The 16,605-nt window shown below is 42.8% G+C and overlaps 1 protein-coding gene across 1 annotated transcript; it reads right to left on the reverse strand.

Annotated features, from left to right (window-relative positions):
* Window positions 1-2,016: 2,016 nt before the first annotated feature.
* IFT22 (intraflagellar transport 22) lies at window positions 2,017-5,585 on the reverse strand. The gene is made up of 5 exons (XM_036395282.2): window positions 5,523-5,585; window positions 5,212-5,291; window positions 5,038-5,127; window positions 4,228-4,430; window positions 2,017-3,343 (listed from the first exon to the last, which is right to left on the reverse strand). Exons 1-5 carry the CDS (start codon window positions 5,559-5,561, stop codon window positions 3,195-3,197), a joined length of 561 nt encoding a protein of 186 aa, XP_036251175.1. The 5' UTR covers window positions 5,562-5,585; the 3' UTR covers window positions 2,017-3,194.
* Between the last annotated feature and the right edge of the window lie 11,020 nt (window positions 5,586-16,605).

A 16,605-nucleotide genomic window follows, 5' to 3' on the forward strand; every position in this document is an offset into this window, starting at 1 on the left:
CATATCCTGGAAACTGGATTCTGCACTCTGGAGGCTGAATTTATTTGTATTAATTAATGTTTAAAATGTTCTATGCTCCTGATTCCAGCCTCAGTTTCCAAAACCATGACAGAAAAACCACTGGAAAAAATACCCACTGAATTCCAGTATGGACAGGGATCCACAGAAAGGGATAGGGAACTTGGAGACTCCCAATTTGTGCACAGCTGATACAAAGCCAGGGTTTGGAGTTCATGGCTGCTGACAGGATGAGAAGGGGACATGACCTGTTCACTCTAAGAGACTGAGGACACATGGAGAAGGCTACATTTTGGAGGAGTTGACAGACTTCACTGGTTGTCTGCCTTTCTCTTCTTGAACAGCCATTCCAAAAAGCCTTTACAAACTTCCCAGCATGGTGGTGAGGTCCTCAGCATGGAAGAATAAAATAAGAGTGCTCTTTCTGCAGAGCTGCTGTTCTCCTCTGCTCATAGACTGTTCCTACTCCCGAGCACACACCATGCCAGCTGATTTGTGGCTGATTGCCACATGCTCCCAGGTTTCTTTACACTTCCCTGGCACTCCCTTGCAGAAATAGGACAGAGCACAGAAGAGCCCCTCATGAACCACCTGGCCTCAGGCACAGAGACACAGCTGTCCCCACAGTCTGAGTAACACCAGGATGGGGCATCTCCTGGGGCTCTGCAGGCTCTGAGAGCCCAGAAAGGCAGAGACCCCATGGTGTTCCTTGGCATTCCCACACCTCTCTCCTTGCTGGGTGTCCCCGATGGCCTTTGTAAATCATTAATGAAAGATACTTCTGAATAAATACTTTCTCTGTTGTCTTCTCCAGTACTAAGGATTAATTTTGCATGAGTCTATGCCTTTACTGCTCTTCAGCAGTGACAGGAATTCATTTCTTGGCCGGATTTTATGAATGATGTTCCATATTTATTGTGGCTTATGACCTTTTTGGATGATACAAAGTCGAGTCTAGACATCTGTCTTTGGTTCTAACACCATTTTTCTTCTCTGATGAACAGTGTGTTGCAGTCTATAGATACCTGTAATTTACAACTTTTTTTGAGTTTAAAGTAAGATCATGATTAACATTTTATATGAAACAAGGTGGTGAACAGGAGAGTTCATTGACTTTTAAACCCTGGAATCACCCAAACAGTTTTACATTCCAAGTAAAATATTTGGTAGGTTTCACACTAGTCTTTTACCAGTGAATATCACAATATTGCTGTTGGGAAAAACTGAATTTATTAAGGCAGTATATTTTAAAAATTGGCTCCAGCACCACACAGCTGGAAACAAGGAAAAAGTAATCTAAGGCAGCATGTAAAAAACTGTTCTCTCATTAGACTGTGTATTTTTAATAACTGCCTCCAACAGACCACCCTATGACACTGATTGCAAGCACAGAAAGCCTGATTGTTCAAAAGCCATGTAAATGAGACAGATATTGAAATGCCAACCTCCCACTATTCACCTCCAACCTATTATTTTCATCTTCTTCTGCTTATTTCACTTGTTTATTTCCTGGTGTCCTTTTCACTGGTGTTTTCCTTCAGTTCCACCCTCTTTGCCTCCCAGAACCAACTGCAGCTTTTAGCTTTAGTGGCAGAGCAGGAACTGTTCAGAGATCTTTTAATCTTTCACCTCACATGCCACTTGCACAAGGACAGGCTACTCACTGCTCAGAGATGAACTATGAAAATAGCAAAAATAGTAGATTAATTAAGCTGGGTCACCAAGAAACCCAAGAATCTCCTACTTCTGTTGCCTTGCAATAAAATACATTAAGTACTTCCTGGTTTATAACATAATTTCTCTAAAGGATGTTTATTAAAAGACAGTGCCAATGTGGTGTCATTCCTTTGGCTACTTGGGTCCAAGTTTTTGTAAATGTCTCTTTTTGTAGGCTGAAATATGCTACAACTTTATCACTATTTTCCTTACTAAAAATAAAACAAGTTGCTAAGAGTTGCACAAACGCATAATTAACTTCTCCTTTGAGAACAAAGAGGATGCATTTAAAAAATGTTTTTATTGCCTTCGTAATACATGTTACAAAAAAAAAGTCTTCTGCAGCAAAACACACAAAGAACAGGAACGAGTGCAAACCAAACAAATCAGAAAGTAAATTATCTAGGAAACCACTTATTTCAATGCAAGAGGGAACAGTAAAGTTTTGAAACAGCTTTTCCTCCTCTGGAGAATGCAGAACTTATTGGAGCTCCTGACATAAGTCAGAATATTGCATTAAACCAAGATTTCAATTCCTTCCTCCCAGAGAGACCTAAACATTGTCCTATAGTAGAGGATACGTATTGTATTTGAATATCTGTATAGAGGCTTTGCCCCAGAGGTCCCAGTTGCCCTCGATGGGCTGCAGCTGTGATGTCCTTGATTGGGCTGCAGCTGTGACCAATGAAGAGAACTGGGATAAAAGGGGGCGGGTTAGCCAGTCAGGGAGAGCCTTGGAGGGACCCTGACCTGAGAGAGAACAGCATGTAGCAGAAAGAGTCCATGCTGTGAAGATCTGCAGCCATGAGAATACAGCCCAAGAGGTATAGACTTTAGAAATCTAATAACAACAATATGGGACTCTAGAAATAATAGAAGAACAACATTGTCCTCACAACATGTTCATTTTGTTGGAATAGAAGAAAAACTTAAGTCTTGAGAAAGACTGCAACCTGCTCTGTCCTGCCAAGGCAATGGCTGTGCACTGTGCTCTCCTCAAGAGAAAGACAAGGACAACCTGGAACATAAAAACATGAATTCTACACCATGACTTCTCAGATCTCTATTCCAATCACTTTGTACTTCCAAAGACAAGCCTTCTCCAGCTAACATGAGCACCTTGCCCAGATGCTTCAGCAGAACTCCAGTGTCTTAGTTCTGTCAGGTTTTCTTTTCCAAGCTGCCCTGCACAGAGGAATTCTGAAGACATGACCCATACCTTTATTTTTGGGCCACACTAACATAGTAACACCTTCCTGTGTCTCTGATGCCAAAGTGCAGCTACAAAGTTACTCAAATTCCTGGATGTGCACCCACCTCCCTGGCACCACAGTTCACTTGATGTCACCCCCCTTGTTCACAGGCTGAAGTATTTGTAGCCTGGCAAATTCTCCTTGGACAGTATAGCTTACAAAAGGAAAATAATATTTTTTCTTCCTTGTTCAGTATCTTTTTTAATATTATGAGATAATTGACATTTCTTCCCTCTCTCTGCTCTCATTTATTATGTTGATAATGCTTCTGAAGTACTTGATAAATTCCATCTGAACATCTTCAGGATCTTCCTCTAGGTTGGAATGTATCAATTTTAGCTTGTTCAGTGGATAAGCTTTGAAAGGAAATAAGAATAACTAGGTATATTCCTCTTATAAAAGAAATAGTCACAATCATGAGACAGCTCAGCTGGAATTCAGTGGAATTCATTCACAACATTTGACACCTCAGATAACACAGAGCAGGGCAAGGAGAAATGCAGCAGAGTTTGTCAGTGTTGCAAACAAATACAGCTTTTTGCCAGATTAAATTCTTCAAAGTTTATTGTTATTGAAGCATAAAGTCTGGTTTTGGTCTCACATTCAGTTAAGCAGAATTAAACAAATTGAGCACTGAACTGCAATTTTATTATTGAAGTGATATGATACTCTTTGATTACTTCAAAATTATGGAATGATATTTTTGTATTAAATATGTATTAATATAGTAATGCTTATAACAAACGTGTGCTTGTTTCAACACTGGAACAGGTTGCCCAGAAGGGAGTATGTGTTTTCACAGCCATAAATAGGCACAAATAATTTTGCAGTATCTAAGGAACCTATTGCTAATTTTAAGATGCAGCCTTTTATTTCAAAGAGCTCCTGTTCGTCTGGCTGAAAAATTACAAACTTAAATGCCCTAAAAAGTGTCTGGTACAAAAAAAAAAAAAAATCCAAATAAAGAACCAAACTACTACTGATGAGAAAATATGGCAGGAGTTCTAATTTCTGGCTCAGCTGCATACACACTTGGAGAAGCCACTGAAACCTTCCCTTCCCTTCCCCAGGAATATTGGTCACCTTTGAAATCCATTATTTCTGTTTTTGCCAAGCACTTCAGTGTTCTTTAATCAACAGATTTAGATGAAAAATGCAAGCCATAAGGTATTAACAATTTTAAAGGCACAAAGATCAATGAAAAACTCTGAGCTACAAATAGAGTTTTCCATCTCCTTACCCAAGGACAGGTTTTCTGTGTCCCCTGCACTGCCAGGCTTGTGATGTGCCACCAGGAGACACTGACTGTCAAGCAGAGGCTGCTGCTGCACGAAGCACGAGTACCACATCTCAATTTCTTTCAGGTGGCTGGGCAGCTCAGGGTTGAAGATTATTATTACACCATGAGAGTCCTTCATCAGAGCTGGCCAGCATGTTTCAAACCTTGAAAAACACAGAAAATTGAAAGACTGACACATTAAGAACTCAAGAACACATTAAGTACTTTTTTACTATAACATCAGTAACCTTGCCAGTTACATATCATATTCTAAGTATTTTGATCTATTATGATAGTTGATCCCATCATTTTCTAATTTGATTATTTGCTGACCATGTAGAATTTGGCCAAACGCTCACATAAACTTAATAAAACATTGCCCTAAGAATGAATCATTCTCAATTCCATCTTTCAGAAGTTAAGGCCTCAATCATATGCATACATTGTTTGAAGTCCACTCACATAATTTAATGGAGATGAGGGCAATTACAGAGTGGGCCTCTGTCTCCTGTGTCTGTAACTTCATTCCAGGAGTTGTGGACTTTACTATTTGAGTCAGTCCTTATCCAAAACAGAGTTTAGCTGTGATCATGGCAGAGAGTACCTAGTGCTTTGGATGCTTTACAGCAGAAACTATAAAAATATTTTGGGGTGAAGAGTCAGGAATACTCATGTCAAACAGATCATAGGCTTGAGCCTTAAGTATGATTATCTTGTAAACAGAACTATCAGGAGTTCAGTAACCTGGAGGAAGTAACAACGCTGGCTTACTTCTGATCACCACTGCAATCCCACAGCTCGAATCGACACGCAGCTCCCTTGCCGTTCCCGTTGAGGTTCGGTTTCTCATACTCCAGGATCCTGCGGGATGATGGAGGCACGGTGGGATGCGATGGCACCCACGGCACCCACAGCAGAGCGCGGGGCTCGGGGACTCTCGCTCACCTGACCCCCTGCGTGGGGCTGTAGCTGCAGATCCCTTCCGTGCTCTCGGACACGAAGTTTGCCAGCACAGACTTGCCAGACTGGCACAGACAGGACACACAGAGGAATTTAATGTGCCGAAGCCACAACGTCGGTGCTCACCAAAGCCCCCCGCGCCATCCCTCTCGCTCAGCCCCGGTACGTGCAGGCCTGGTCCCGCTTCGTCCTTCCTCCTGCCTTCCCTCTCCCTCCCTCCCTCCCTCCGCAGCAGTGACCCCGCGGGTCTCGGCGGTGCCGTTCGGGTGCTCCCGGGGCTCCCGGCCCGCGCTCACCTCACGGGGCCCCACCAGCAGCACCTTGGCCCTCAGCATGGCGGGCGGCCACGGCGCCCCCCCGCGGCCGCTGCCCGGCAACACGCGGGGCGGCGGGAGCGCGCGGCCATTGGCTCTGCCGCCGTCACGTGACGGGAGGGGCGGGGCGCGGCGTGAGGCGGTGTGAGGGGCTGTGGGCCGTCCGCGTTCTGTCCGTGTCCCTGCTCTGTCCGCTTCGTGTCCCCGCTCTGTTACCGCTCTTTCCACGCTCTCTTTGCTGCTCTGTCCCCTTCGTGTCTCCTCTCCGTCCTCTCAGTGCCCCCGCTTCGTCCTCCTGTCCGTCCGCTGTGTCTTCACTCCGTCCCCTCAGCGTCCCTGCTGAGTCCCCTTCGTGTCCCTGGACTGTGCCCACAGCGTCCCCGCTCTGTCCCCGCAGTGTCCTTGCTTGACGGAACGAGAGGACACAGTCAGTCTTAAGGTGCACCAAATGAACTTCAGGTTGGATGTTGGGAAAAAGTTTTTCATAGAAAGAGTGATAAAGAACAAGAATGTTCTGCCCGGGGAGGTGGTGGAGTCACCATCCCTGGGTGTGTTTAACAAAGCCTGGATGTGGCACTGGGTGCCAGGGTTGAGTTGAGGTGTTAAGGCTGGGTTGGACTCGATAACCTTAAAGGTCTCTTCCAACCCAGTGATTCTGTGAATTCTGTGTGCTTTGTCCCCGCTGTCCTCTCACTGTTCCCTGCTCTGTCCCTGCTCTGCCTGGCCTGCTCGTTGGCCTGCTGGAACAAATGTGGTGTCACAGCAAAAGAGTGAAGGGATCCTTCACAATGCCTGTGCTGCTGTGGCCCAGGGCAGCTTTGGTAAGAGGGAAATCCTCCTGGCACTTCCCAGCTGCTGCTTTCAGCAGGGGACAGAATTTCCAGCCACTGAGCTGTGTGACCTCTGAGCACTGATCAGAGGAGGAACAGCTGATGACTTTTGAGAGAAGTGGGAGAAAGTGGAAAGTCCCTCTCAGACTGTTTTTCTGCCCATAGATACCAATCTTTGAACCATGAGAAGATAAAGCCTATGACTCCTATGCAACCTTTCAATGAAAGATGGAACAGAGACCACCAAGCCCACTGCTGCACCCCATTGCTGGCCACATCCATGCCATGCTGCTCCTGCTCTGGCCCCAGTGCCCTGGTAGGCAGCCCTGGAGGGATGAAACAGGCAGAGGTCAGTGCCCTCTTCCAGAGCCCTCTGTCAATGTGGGCTTCAGGCTCTGGTGTCCCTCACTAGCTCCAGCAATGCTCTCTTTCCTTGTTTCTTTGCACTTTTAACTGCAGATTCTCCTTGGAAGGATGATGAAGCCAAGTTCTTGAAGATTCTTATTAGAGCTTGTTAGGGGAGGCAAGAGGCTTTTTGAAATGGCAGCTTCTAAGAAAATAAAACATCTGGCAGACAGATGTGCTGCTTCAGAGCTGTTTAGTGCCCAGGTACAATAGCACTTCTAGACAAGCTTTCAAATAGGGCCTCTAGGCGCTACCACAATGTAAATGTTTATTACCAGCACTGCTAATAAATGTGAACCAGAAATGCTCTGCTCTCACTGAGGGGGTGCAGTCTTCTCTATCACAGTGGAGACTCATTTGTTGTTTCACTCATTTGTTGTTTCACTCATTTGTTGTTTCACTCCTTGTGTAGGGATGGTTTACAGTGCTTCAATGTGGCAGTGGCATCCCGATGTTCACATAGTATTTTAAAAATCAGAAAACCCTTTCTTCTCAGGTTCATGGGACTAAGACAATGAAAAAGCAGTAGCTACAACTACCCATTAGTTTGATTCTGCTGTAGCAGAATGGATGTGTGCTTTCTGTTTGTGTTCTGTGTGATTCAGGACCAAATTCACAATGAGCTGGGACAACTCATAGTTAATTCTTTCCACAGCTTTGTTGTTTTCCACATTTCAGACCCACGACTTCCAAAGGAAAGACAGAAAGGGTGGCCCAGAGAGAAGAACCAGGACAGCCTCAGCTGGCATATGGTATTAGCTGACACTAGCACATGAAGAAAAATGTGTTATAAAGGGTCCTATTGTGGACACCAGCACAGAAGAAGGGGAAATAAAGCATAAGAGGTAACTGAAACTGGCTAAAACTGGCTGTTTGTGCAGCTGCCCAGAAAGCAATTAGGATTAATTTTTAGATGGAGTGTCAGATAGGGTCTTTGTGTGTTTATATTAGCCACTAAAGAGTAAGGAGAGCATAGCTGACTAAGGGTGCAATTTTTAGATTTATGGTGATTTAGTGTGATTTAGAGTTTGAAGTCACTTTAGAAAGTGGGAATTAAGCTTTCAAGCCACTTAGGGTGACTTTTCAAAGGCATCTAAGTCAAGTACACTTGATGTTATCAGCATCTGCCTTAGGCATATGGATAAAGCTATGTTAGTGCCTGGTGTATTGTTTGCTGAGAGCACATGTGTGTGAATCATTTTCCTTCACTGATTTAAAACTCTTTGTCAGCCTGCAGCAGAGAGGAAACCCCAGCAGTAAGTGAACTACTTCCAGACAATGCTGGTAAGGGTCTTTATGTCTTGCATTTATTAGATGGCAGGTTTTCTACCATGATGTTTTGGTAGCAAACAAAAATTATCATCTTCAGGTGATTTTCCTTGTAAAAATCCTCCTTCTTCCCTCAAAAGCCACTGCAAGGTATCAATAATATTTTAATAAAGCTGTCCTTTGCTCTAGCACTGCCAGTGAGAACTTGAGTGAGAGATGCAGTGATTGCTGTATGAGGGCAAGTGATGCTTTTTGCCTGAACTGCAGCTCAGAGGATATTTGCCTCCAAGGTAGAGACCCAGAGCAGTAAAATGTAATGCCAGTCAGCTTTCAGATAATACTTGAGCACTTGCAAACCATTCAGTCTTTCAGTATTTTAAGTTTGCATTGTATTTCGTTTAATGTGGCAAATAAAAATTTTCCTATGAAAACAACTCAAAAAAATTTTTTCATAAGCTTTTGTGGCTCAGTATTGGTGCTTTGTTTAATGTACTTCAGCAATGTTTCCAAACTTTGGGAAACACGCCCGGAGCACTCCAGTTGTGTGTGAAAATGCTGCCTGGGTTAGAAGTACAACCACATGGCACAGCTCACCATGAAGGGCAGGCTCTGCCTGGTTGCTGTGTGTTGCATGACATTTATTGTGTGTGTGCAGAAACAGCTCTTCAGTGGGTGCAGACAGGGACCTGCATTACATCAGCCATTTATTTCTACTGGTTCACCTGGAGGCAAGGCATGGAGTACAGGAACTGAGAGGAAGGAACACCTATTTTTGAACATTGTATTCTGTTATTAAAAATTAAGGAGAAAATCAATATTGTAATCTCAAAGCTTGTTGGTTAAGAAGCTCAGAGCAGGGATGTGTCTCTGGGGCTCAAAGCACAGCTGATTAAGTAAATGATGGTTTGGATGAAGTGTGGCTGCTCTCTGGAAAAACTTGGGGTGGAGCTATGGCAAGAGACCAAAGGGAAACAGGACATTAAGGTGCATTGACAGGGGTGCAGTGCAGCCCTGCTCTTTGTCATGAGTCTGTGGGGTAACACTCAGTTCAGTCTCTCAAGAAACCTATTCTGGAATCAACAGGAACAGCTCATGCAAAACCTTATTGCTTTGTTCATGCCAAAAGATTGTCAGGGACTTCAGCTCTTATTGATCTGTGGCCTCAAAGTCCCTCCCAGGGGAGATGAGGGTCTTTATTTCCATTTTATAGATGGAGAAACAAAGCAGAGATGTAAAAACAAACCCAAGGAATATGCCTGCCTCTATGGCTACCCCAAGAAAAGACACCAAAGTGTTCTGATTTTTGAGTGGCAGTACATGAATCCAGAAGTAGGAGTTTGTTTCTGTGGTTTGAATCTTCAGGTGCAGCTGCAGATGATGCCTCTGATAGATGTTTTGCTTATTCTAAAGTCCGTGGAGCAACAGTAACACCTAGTGGCTGAATGTGCCAGTCTGTTTCTCCTTTCTTTCCTTCCTTTCTAGAAGTAGAGTTGGAGGGCACCCGCTGTGATTGACAGCTTTGACTTGCAAGGCCAACACTTGGGATCCCCAGGGATTTGCTATTTTCCTTTCAAGCTCCCACCACATTCTGTTTTCTATTAAAAGTGGTAGATGAAATATGAAACTCTTCCTCCCACCTCCCAACCCCCTTCACTTTTCTGGCTTATGGAGGAGGTTGTTCCAGTCCATCTTGATCTGTAGGTGGGTGGGCTGTGAGTGACCAAGCCTACTGCTTCCAGCTTGGAGCACTCAGATTTCTGTAAGAAATCCAAGCTTTTTCATTTTCTTTGTATTTTTTTCTTCCTTTCTTTTTTTTTTTTTTGGCCTGAAAAGGATCAAGCAGATCATCTGGTAGAGGTTGGTGACCTCAGTCCATTTGATAATGTGGTGTTAACTTGCCTGCATTAAGGCAGACCAAACCAATCAGTTCCAAGAAGTACCATTTCCTAAAATGTGGTGTGTGGGATTGTTTGCCACAATCTACTGGGACTGCTAATTCATCAGAGAGGGACCCCTAGAAAAAACAGCATTAGGGAGGAAAGAACCCACAGATGTTTATTGTGTTAGCAGGAGAGCCCTTCAGAGGGTCTTCACTGCTCCTCACAGGGGAAGGTTTCAGTTTTTCCATGGAAAAAAAAACATTAAGCAAAAGTATTTCTGCTTAAGCCCATATCATTTGCATTTGTAAACAGAACCTCAACTCTTTGTGGGAATCACACTACTGAGATACTCTGGGTTTGTCATATTCATGCTCTTTAATTTTAGGTTTCTGCTTTAGGTATTCTGAATTACCATTGGAAGCATCTGTTCAGGAGAGTTGGCTGCTGCCAGAGCCTGAACTCTAATTTACACTGTATATATGGATATATGCTCTTTTACAAATGACATCCACTTGTATCACCACTCAAAGAATAGTATTTGCCTCCCTTCACATCCCCAGTTTGTCATCCAGCTTCCTCCCAATTACCTGAACAGATTAAATTTAAAACTAGCCTGATGCCTCTGGGATAATAAAATAAAATAAAATAAAATAATCAGCTCCATGAACCCATTTACTGCAAAACTGCACAAAAGCCTGATGCTAACAGAAGGGAGGTAATGGGGACCAGTGGGGACATGGCCAAGTGAGACAATAGTCCATAGTCAGACCTCCTAAATCTGATGTTCCCAATACCTGTTTGTGAGGGAAGGCAAAGAGAAACACACCCTGCTGGTGAGAAATGAGGAGCATTGTGCTGGGATGTGTTGGGCAACCTTTGCTCTTAGAAGAAGGGATGTGGCAGCCTTGGGCTGGGTGAAAAGTCTTCCTTAATGTTTGGTAAAAATGCTGTCAGAGGTGGCAGACCAGAAAGTACTGAAAGAAGACAATCACAGGCAAATTGTTATTTGTGATTCACAAGGACTCTTGGATCCTTTTCTGTTAGACCCGTATGCTTTTTGTTTTGAGTGCAGAATTCAAAGTCAGCTTTGTTTCTCAGTGGCAGCTGTGGTGTTTGCCACCCGTGCTGGTTTGAGAAGAGACAGCATTTATTAACGTTGTCTGTTCTGGTTATTCACTCAAGCCAGACCCTCAATGACTTCATAGGAAGAAAGCAAAGCAGTGTGCAGAGTCTTTAGAGGGACTGCCATGTACCCTGTAGGAGAGGAGAGCCTACTGACAGGAAGATTTTGTTTTCTCTCAATTTCATTCTCTGGTTTGACTTATGTGTTACTTTGCAGTTTATGGCCAGTCACGGGAGTTCCTTAACCCCACGATCCTTCCAGGCATTATGTTTCTGCTAACATCCTGGGTCAAATCAGCTGTCTTTTCACATGTCACACATTCATTTTCATTTAAGGCTCAATTACCTCTTGGCAATATGCCACTAGTGACAACAGATTTATACCAGTAATTAGTATGTTTTGAGAAGTCTGGAATAAAATCTTTGCTCCTTTGCTTAGGTACCTGGATGCAGTGATGAATTTTTAACTCTACACCCTAAACTTTAAAAGATTTATTCTTAATAATTTAAGAATTATTCCCTTTAAAACCTTGTAAAAGTAGTGCATTAGTTTCCAATGCTTGGCTCACTTGCAAACTCCTCATTTGAAATTCCCTCCTTAATGTCTCTGGGCCACAAAAACCCGTGTGTGAGACTGGCCCTCTGAATGGGAGCTGCCACTGCAGACCTGCTGGGACTGAAACTCCTTCCACTGCTGCAGGTGGGGCTTGAAGCACTGTGCTGTTCTCTGTATTTTAAACACCACAAGGAATGTCTTGGAAATATAAAAAGCAAAGTAGACTGGGCACTATGAAGGAGTTCATATTTAATACAGATTGCTGATCATTTAGTATTAAGTGGTTCATTATTTTATTGTTCTTCAATAATTTGAGAACTTTAATCTTCTGCTTTTGGCTTGGCTAGTGATGCTGTCTTGAGCTGGGTTATAAAAATACTGTGCTTCACCTAAGCACAGATTGTTATAGTTTTCATCTTAATTAGCAGGCTGCAGATTTAGATGGATTAATACAATCACTCTTTCTTTCTTTTGCCATAGAAGTTCAGAAGTATAATCTGTCACTTGTGAGAACATAAAGAATTGGACTGGAAGCATTCCAAACTCTTTACTGTAAGTGTTCAAAGATTTAATGGAGTCCTCAGTCATAAAATCTTAAATTTGAACTAGACCTTTATATTCTCCATTCTTAAATTCACTATTTTTATGTCCAGGGGATTTCCTGTTATCCAAGTATGTACGGAGGCCCTTTATTTCCCTCTGTGTGTGTTTTTTAATTCAAATCAAATGTGTATGTCAGTGGTTGATTGCACTTAACCTCCTTAGGTTCATATTTCTTATTTAATTACATTACATTTTAAGGTTTAAGGCGATATATTTACTGCAGTTAATAGCACACCATATTTTAATGAAGCTGTTATCTTCTGCAAATATATACAGAACAATGGAGATTGATTGTCTAGGACCTTTTGTAGAAATTCTATCTCAAAGCCATTTAAAATGAATAAACACAGTGGAGAGTTTTTCTTAATGTAGTTCTTCACCTAACACAGCTTCAAACCTAAGGAAATGAGTGGTTGGGTTATCAGGGCTGTTGTTCTCCTGATCCCAGCCAGGGACTGCACCTCTGTGGGTCACAGCCACAGCTGGAGTGTCCCAGTCCCAACAAACCAGAAATGCTCCAGAACTGCAGCTCCAAACCCACTCACCTCCAAGGTACACTGGCCAGGATCCCCCTCTGCCCTGCCTACAGCTCAGCTCTGTACATCTATTGTCAGTCCATGCAGGGAAGGCTCAGTACATGAACAATTATTTTCTGATTTTACTGAAACATCTGAAAACAAGGGCAAGTATTACCTAGAGATCATGTCCAGAAAATCTGGGACAAATCTCCTGTGCTCCACTAGAATGCAGCCAGCTGAACACCTGTTTTCAATGCAGAACAGGGCATCACCCTACACTGGGGCACTGCACTGGCCTTCTCACAACAATCTGAGAGTTAAATACTCTGAATTGAGCCAAAAAGTGCTGGGAGATACTTCTTTCCAGGCACACTATCAGCAAGGCTGATAGTCTTGTCCTGCCATTCCATCACATACCAGAAATCTCCTTAGTCTGGTCAAAAGCTTTTATTCCTTCTTTTGGGCAACAATCAGTTTAAACATTTCATAGTATCTTGCAGACTTTATAATTTCCTTTCTGCCAAAAAACAATTTATATCTCTCTTTAGATTACATCTCATCTTGCTTCTTTTATTTTTATTTCTCTTCTTTCATTGTTGTTACTATTTATACCATGTCATTTTTATTCCATTCCTATTATCCTTACAATAGCCATGATACATAACAGAGCACTGAACCCTGTGCTACAAAGGGAGGCACTGAGAGATTTCCTGATGGCTCTGGTAGGTCAGGGAGTTCAACCAGATTCTCTCTGGATGTAGACTGACAGCCCATGTATCCTTCCTGCCTGAGACCCTGTGGCATGAGGGGCTGTGAGCCAGTGTAATCCCAGAGGATTATTTGGGGATTGGTTTTGCATTTGTAGAGAGATTGATCTCCCTTAGGCAGAAGAGAAAACAGAGAGATGAAGAGCATTTCTTGTGGTAAAAGAGATTTGTGTTCTGTGTGTGGAGCTGGATATAAGTAAAGTACAATTTAGTAGCTCCAGCTTGGGTCATTTAAAAATGGAAGCGAGGCCCTGGAAGAGGGATGGATTTTGGAAACCAAGCCCATTAGGTGTGGAATCCATTGCTGACAATGTGAACACCTAAGCTAGCATTAGTGTACGTGTGCTTAGCCAAGAAATACTTGGAACCTGTTGCTTTGCAGTGACTTTATCCTTTAATGCCTGCAATCTTTCGTATTTAGCACCTTAGCTGCCTTTTTATTGCTTCCATGGAGGAATCTGTCAGGTTCAAGAGAGGAGATTGGGTAGAGAGCCAGCTAAAGAGCAAGGCAGTGCCACTGAACAGTGCTGGTGTTTGCTTGGATGATTGCTCCCCTTGGAATGAGGAGATGCAAATGTCATAAAGGTAAATTGATAAATCTGGAAAATATTCTCTTTGAATAATCCCCAGAGCTCCCAGCCTAACACACAGCTGTAGGGAAAAAAAAAAAGCACCCCAACAACTGAACAGGATGTTGGGCTGCATTACAGTAAGAACAGAATATATATCAAAAAGGTGTTATTGTTATTACCTAAACCACTGGTGAGTTCTTGTTGAGAGTGCTCTTTTCAGTACTGCTCACTCTACCTAAGGAGGATTTGATGAAGGGATAAAGCAAGGAAGATGACAGTAATACTGTGCCTTTCAGCTTTGAGTTATAAAGCAAGACTGAAGAGCTTTGGTATTATCTTGCTTAAAAGAGATCTTGCAGTGGTTTTAAATGATTTTAAAATAATGAAGGAGATTAATCACATTGAAACAGACAAAGTCTATGAAAACAAGAGGAGTTACATTGGAAAATAGGATCTTGGGAAAAGAATGAGGACAGAGAAGGGTAAGATTCATGTGAATGCTCCAATAAATATGTGATACCAGTTATCAGAGGGGTCAGTTATCTGGATGTGCAGGGTAAGGAAAACAGGAGAGTGACAGTGGCATTGTCACTGTTGGCCAGTAACACACAGAGAGTGGGAGCCACACTGGAGCAGGCTCTGGGAAACAGCTGCAGCAAGGAACAAGAGGCAGGTCCTGCAGCCTGGGTGGTAGGTCCAGCATGGGCAAGGTGCTGCAGGGAGACACTGACTGACAGAGAGTTTGCAGTGTGAAGACAGAGGCTGACAGGTAAGCAGCTTGTGGAACAAGGCAGGAGAGAGAAGATTGAGAAAGCACATGGCTGCTGTTAATCCACCTGAACTGCAGAAGGTGAAAATACTGGAGGCAATTTCAGCTCTTAGCTGGGCAGGATCTTGCTGTGGATGTGGTGGTCCATATACAATGCAACCAAGTGCAACAAGTTTCAGCTTGCAGCCCACAAATTTTTGAAGGACCAAAGCCAACTTCTAGGGGCCCTGTGAAAGCCAGCTAAGAAAAGCAGACTATTGTGGTTAGTCCTTGTTGTAATGGCCCACAGAGAAAGTTCCTAGGAGATTTTAAAAAATCAATAAAAGCTGTAAAAATATGGCTAAAACATTCAGATTTGCTGGGTGGATGAAGGGAACACCAGTCTCCCCACTTGCATCCACACTGGTTGGTTCCACAGGGCAGGTGGCAGTGAGGGTGCAGGAGCTGGGATGAGGGTGCTTATTTCCATAACCCCTTGGGTTTTGTGTGTATTTACTTGTGTATTTTGTGAGGAAGGGACTGAGCCCACTCTCTCTTCTGTGACTTGCACAATACAGAAGGGGAACTCAGACTCCCACTCATACTGGGTTCCTCAAGTCAAGCAACCTTTGTCCATGGGGAAATTAGGAGAAGTAGAAGGATTTAAGAGCCAGAGTACAAAACTGAGACATTCTTTGGTCATGAAAGTCCTTCCTTCTCTGAGATTCAGAGAGTCCATGACTCAGGACAGATTTTCAAATTAGCTAAGCCCACTGAATCTGGATATCCTATAGTCAGTGACTCCAATAAAAATTGCAGCTTTGTCTCTGGTAGCTTTGTTTTGTTGTAGAACTTCGAGATTCTCTGTGGTCTGGAGAATTTATAATATCAGTGTTTATGTCCTGTACAGCATCAAGCAAGCAGGCAGCCCCCAGTGACTGAATGATGTTTAATGAACAGTTAATGAACAGGATCATGGTTTGGGGATACAGACATGGAGGCAGACCTCCCAATGTTTTCTTTAGTGACCTCAGAGAGGGAAGAGAGAGTGTACTTATTAAATCTATACATGAGGCAAAGCTGGAACTGAATGCAAGAGTTCTGGAAGGCAGGATTAAAATTTCAAGTGATCTTGACAAATTGGTGATATAATTTGAATAAAATTAGATGAAAATAATTAAGAACAACTGCAGGGCACTTTACTTTGGCAGGAATAATTTTAACTAGCAAGTATAGGATGAGGGAATGTCAGGCTAGCAGTCCTGTGGAAAAGGTAGAGAATCCCAAACTGAACAGGGATTAACAATGATGTACAGATGTCAAAACAGCAAATCCTTAGCAGGGCAGTGCTGTTCCACAGAAATATAAGTCATGGATAACATAAAATAGATGTAGACCTGTTGGAAAATCCAGAGAATACCAAAAAGAAGCAGAACTATCTAACATGACCTGAAGAAACTGCTATTGTTTTGCTCCTAGAAGACAAAGAATGTTATTAAAACATTTATTAAAGTTGTTGAGGAATTAAAAGTCTCTGCAATGAGAGAAGAAATAGTTTTCTACATCCATAATGAAAAAAGTAAGCCATTAAGAGCTTAAATTACAGTAAAGCAGAATGAAGTTGAATGCTAAGAAAAACTACCAGAACAGAGCACAAACACTGGAATTTGTTTTCAGATGACCATGGAGACTTTCTATCTTGAGGTCTTTCAGAACAAGGCAGAAAAATTTGTGCCACCAATGATCTGTGTATAACAGATCTTTCCTTCTTACTGGGAGGAGGAAGAAGGATTAG

Source organism: Molothrus ater, chromosome 21, assembly GCF_012460135.2.
Source record: "Molothrus ater isolate BHLD 08-10-18 breed brown headed cowbird chromosome 21, BPBGC_Mater_1.1, whole genome shotgun sequence".
Classification (NCBI taxonomy): domain Eukaryota; kingdom Metazoa; phylum Chordata; class Aves; order Passeriformes; family Icteridae; genus Molothrus; species Molothrus ater.

What these genes read in the sequence shown, in the direction of transcription:
- IFT22 (XM_036395282.2), bottom strand. Translation starts at nt 5,561, where the DNA reads ATGCTGAGGGCCAAGGTGCTGCTGGTGGGGCCCCGTGAG. An exon ending in AGCCCCACGCAGGGGGTCAG is followed by an intron (nt 5,128 to 5,211) that starts GTGAGCGAGAGT and finishes ATCATCCCGCAG; the next exon opens with GATCCTGGAGTATGAGAAAC. An exon ending in GATTGCAGTGGTGATCAGAA is followed by an intron (nt 4,431 to 5,037) that starts GTAAGCCAGCGT and finishes GTGTTTTTCAAG; the next exon opens with GTTTGAAACATGCTGGCCAG.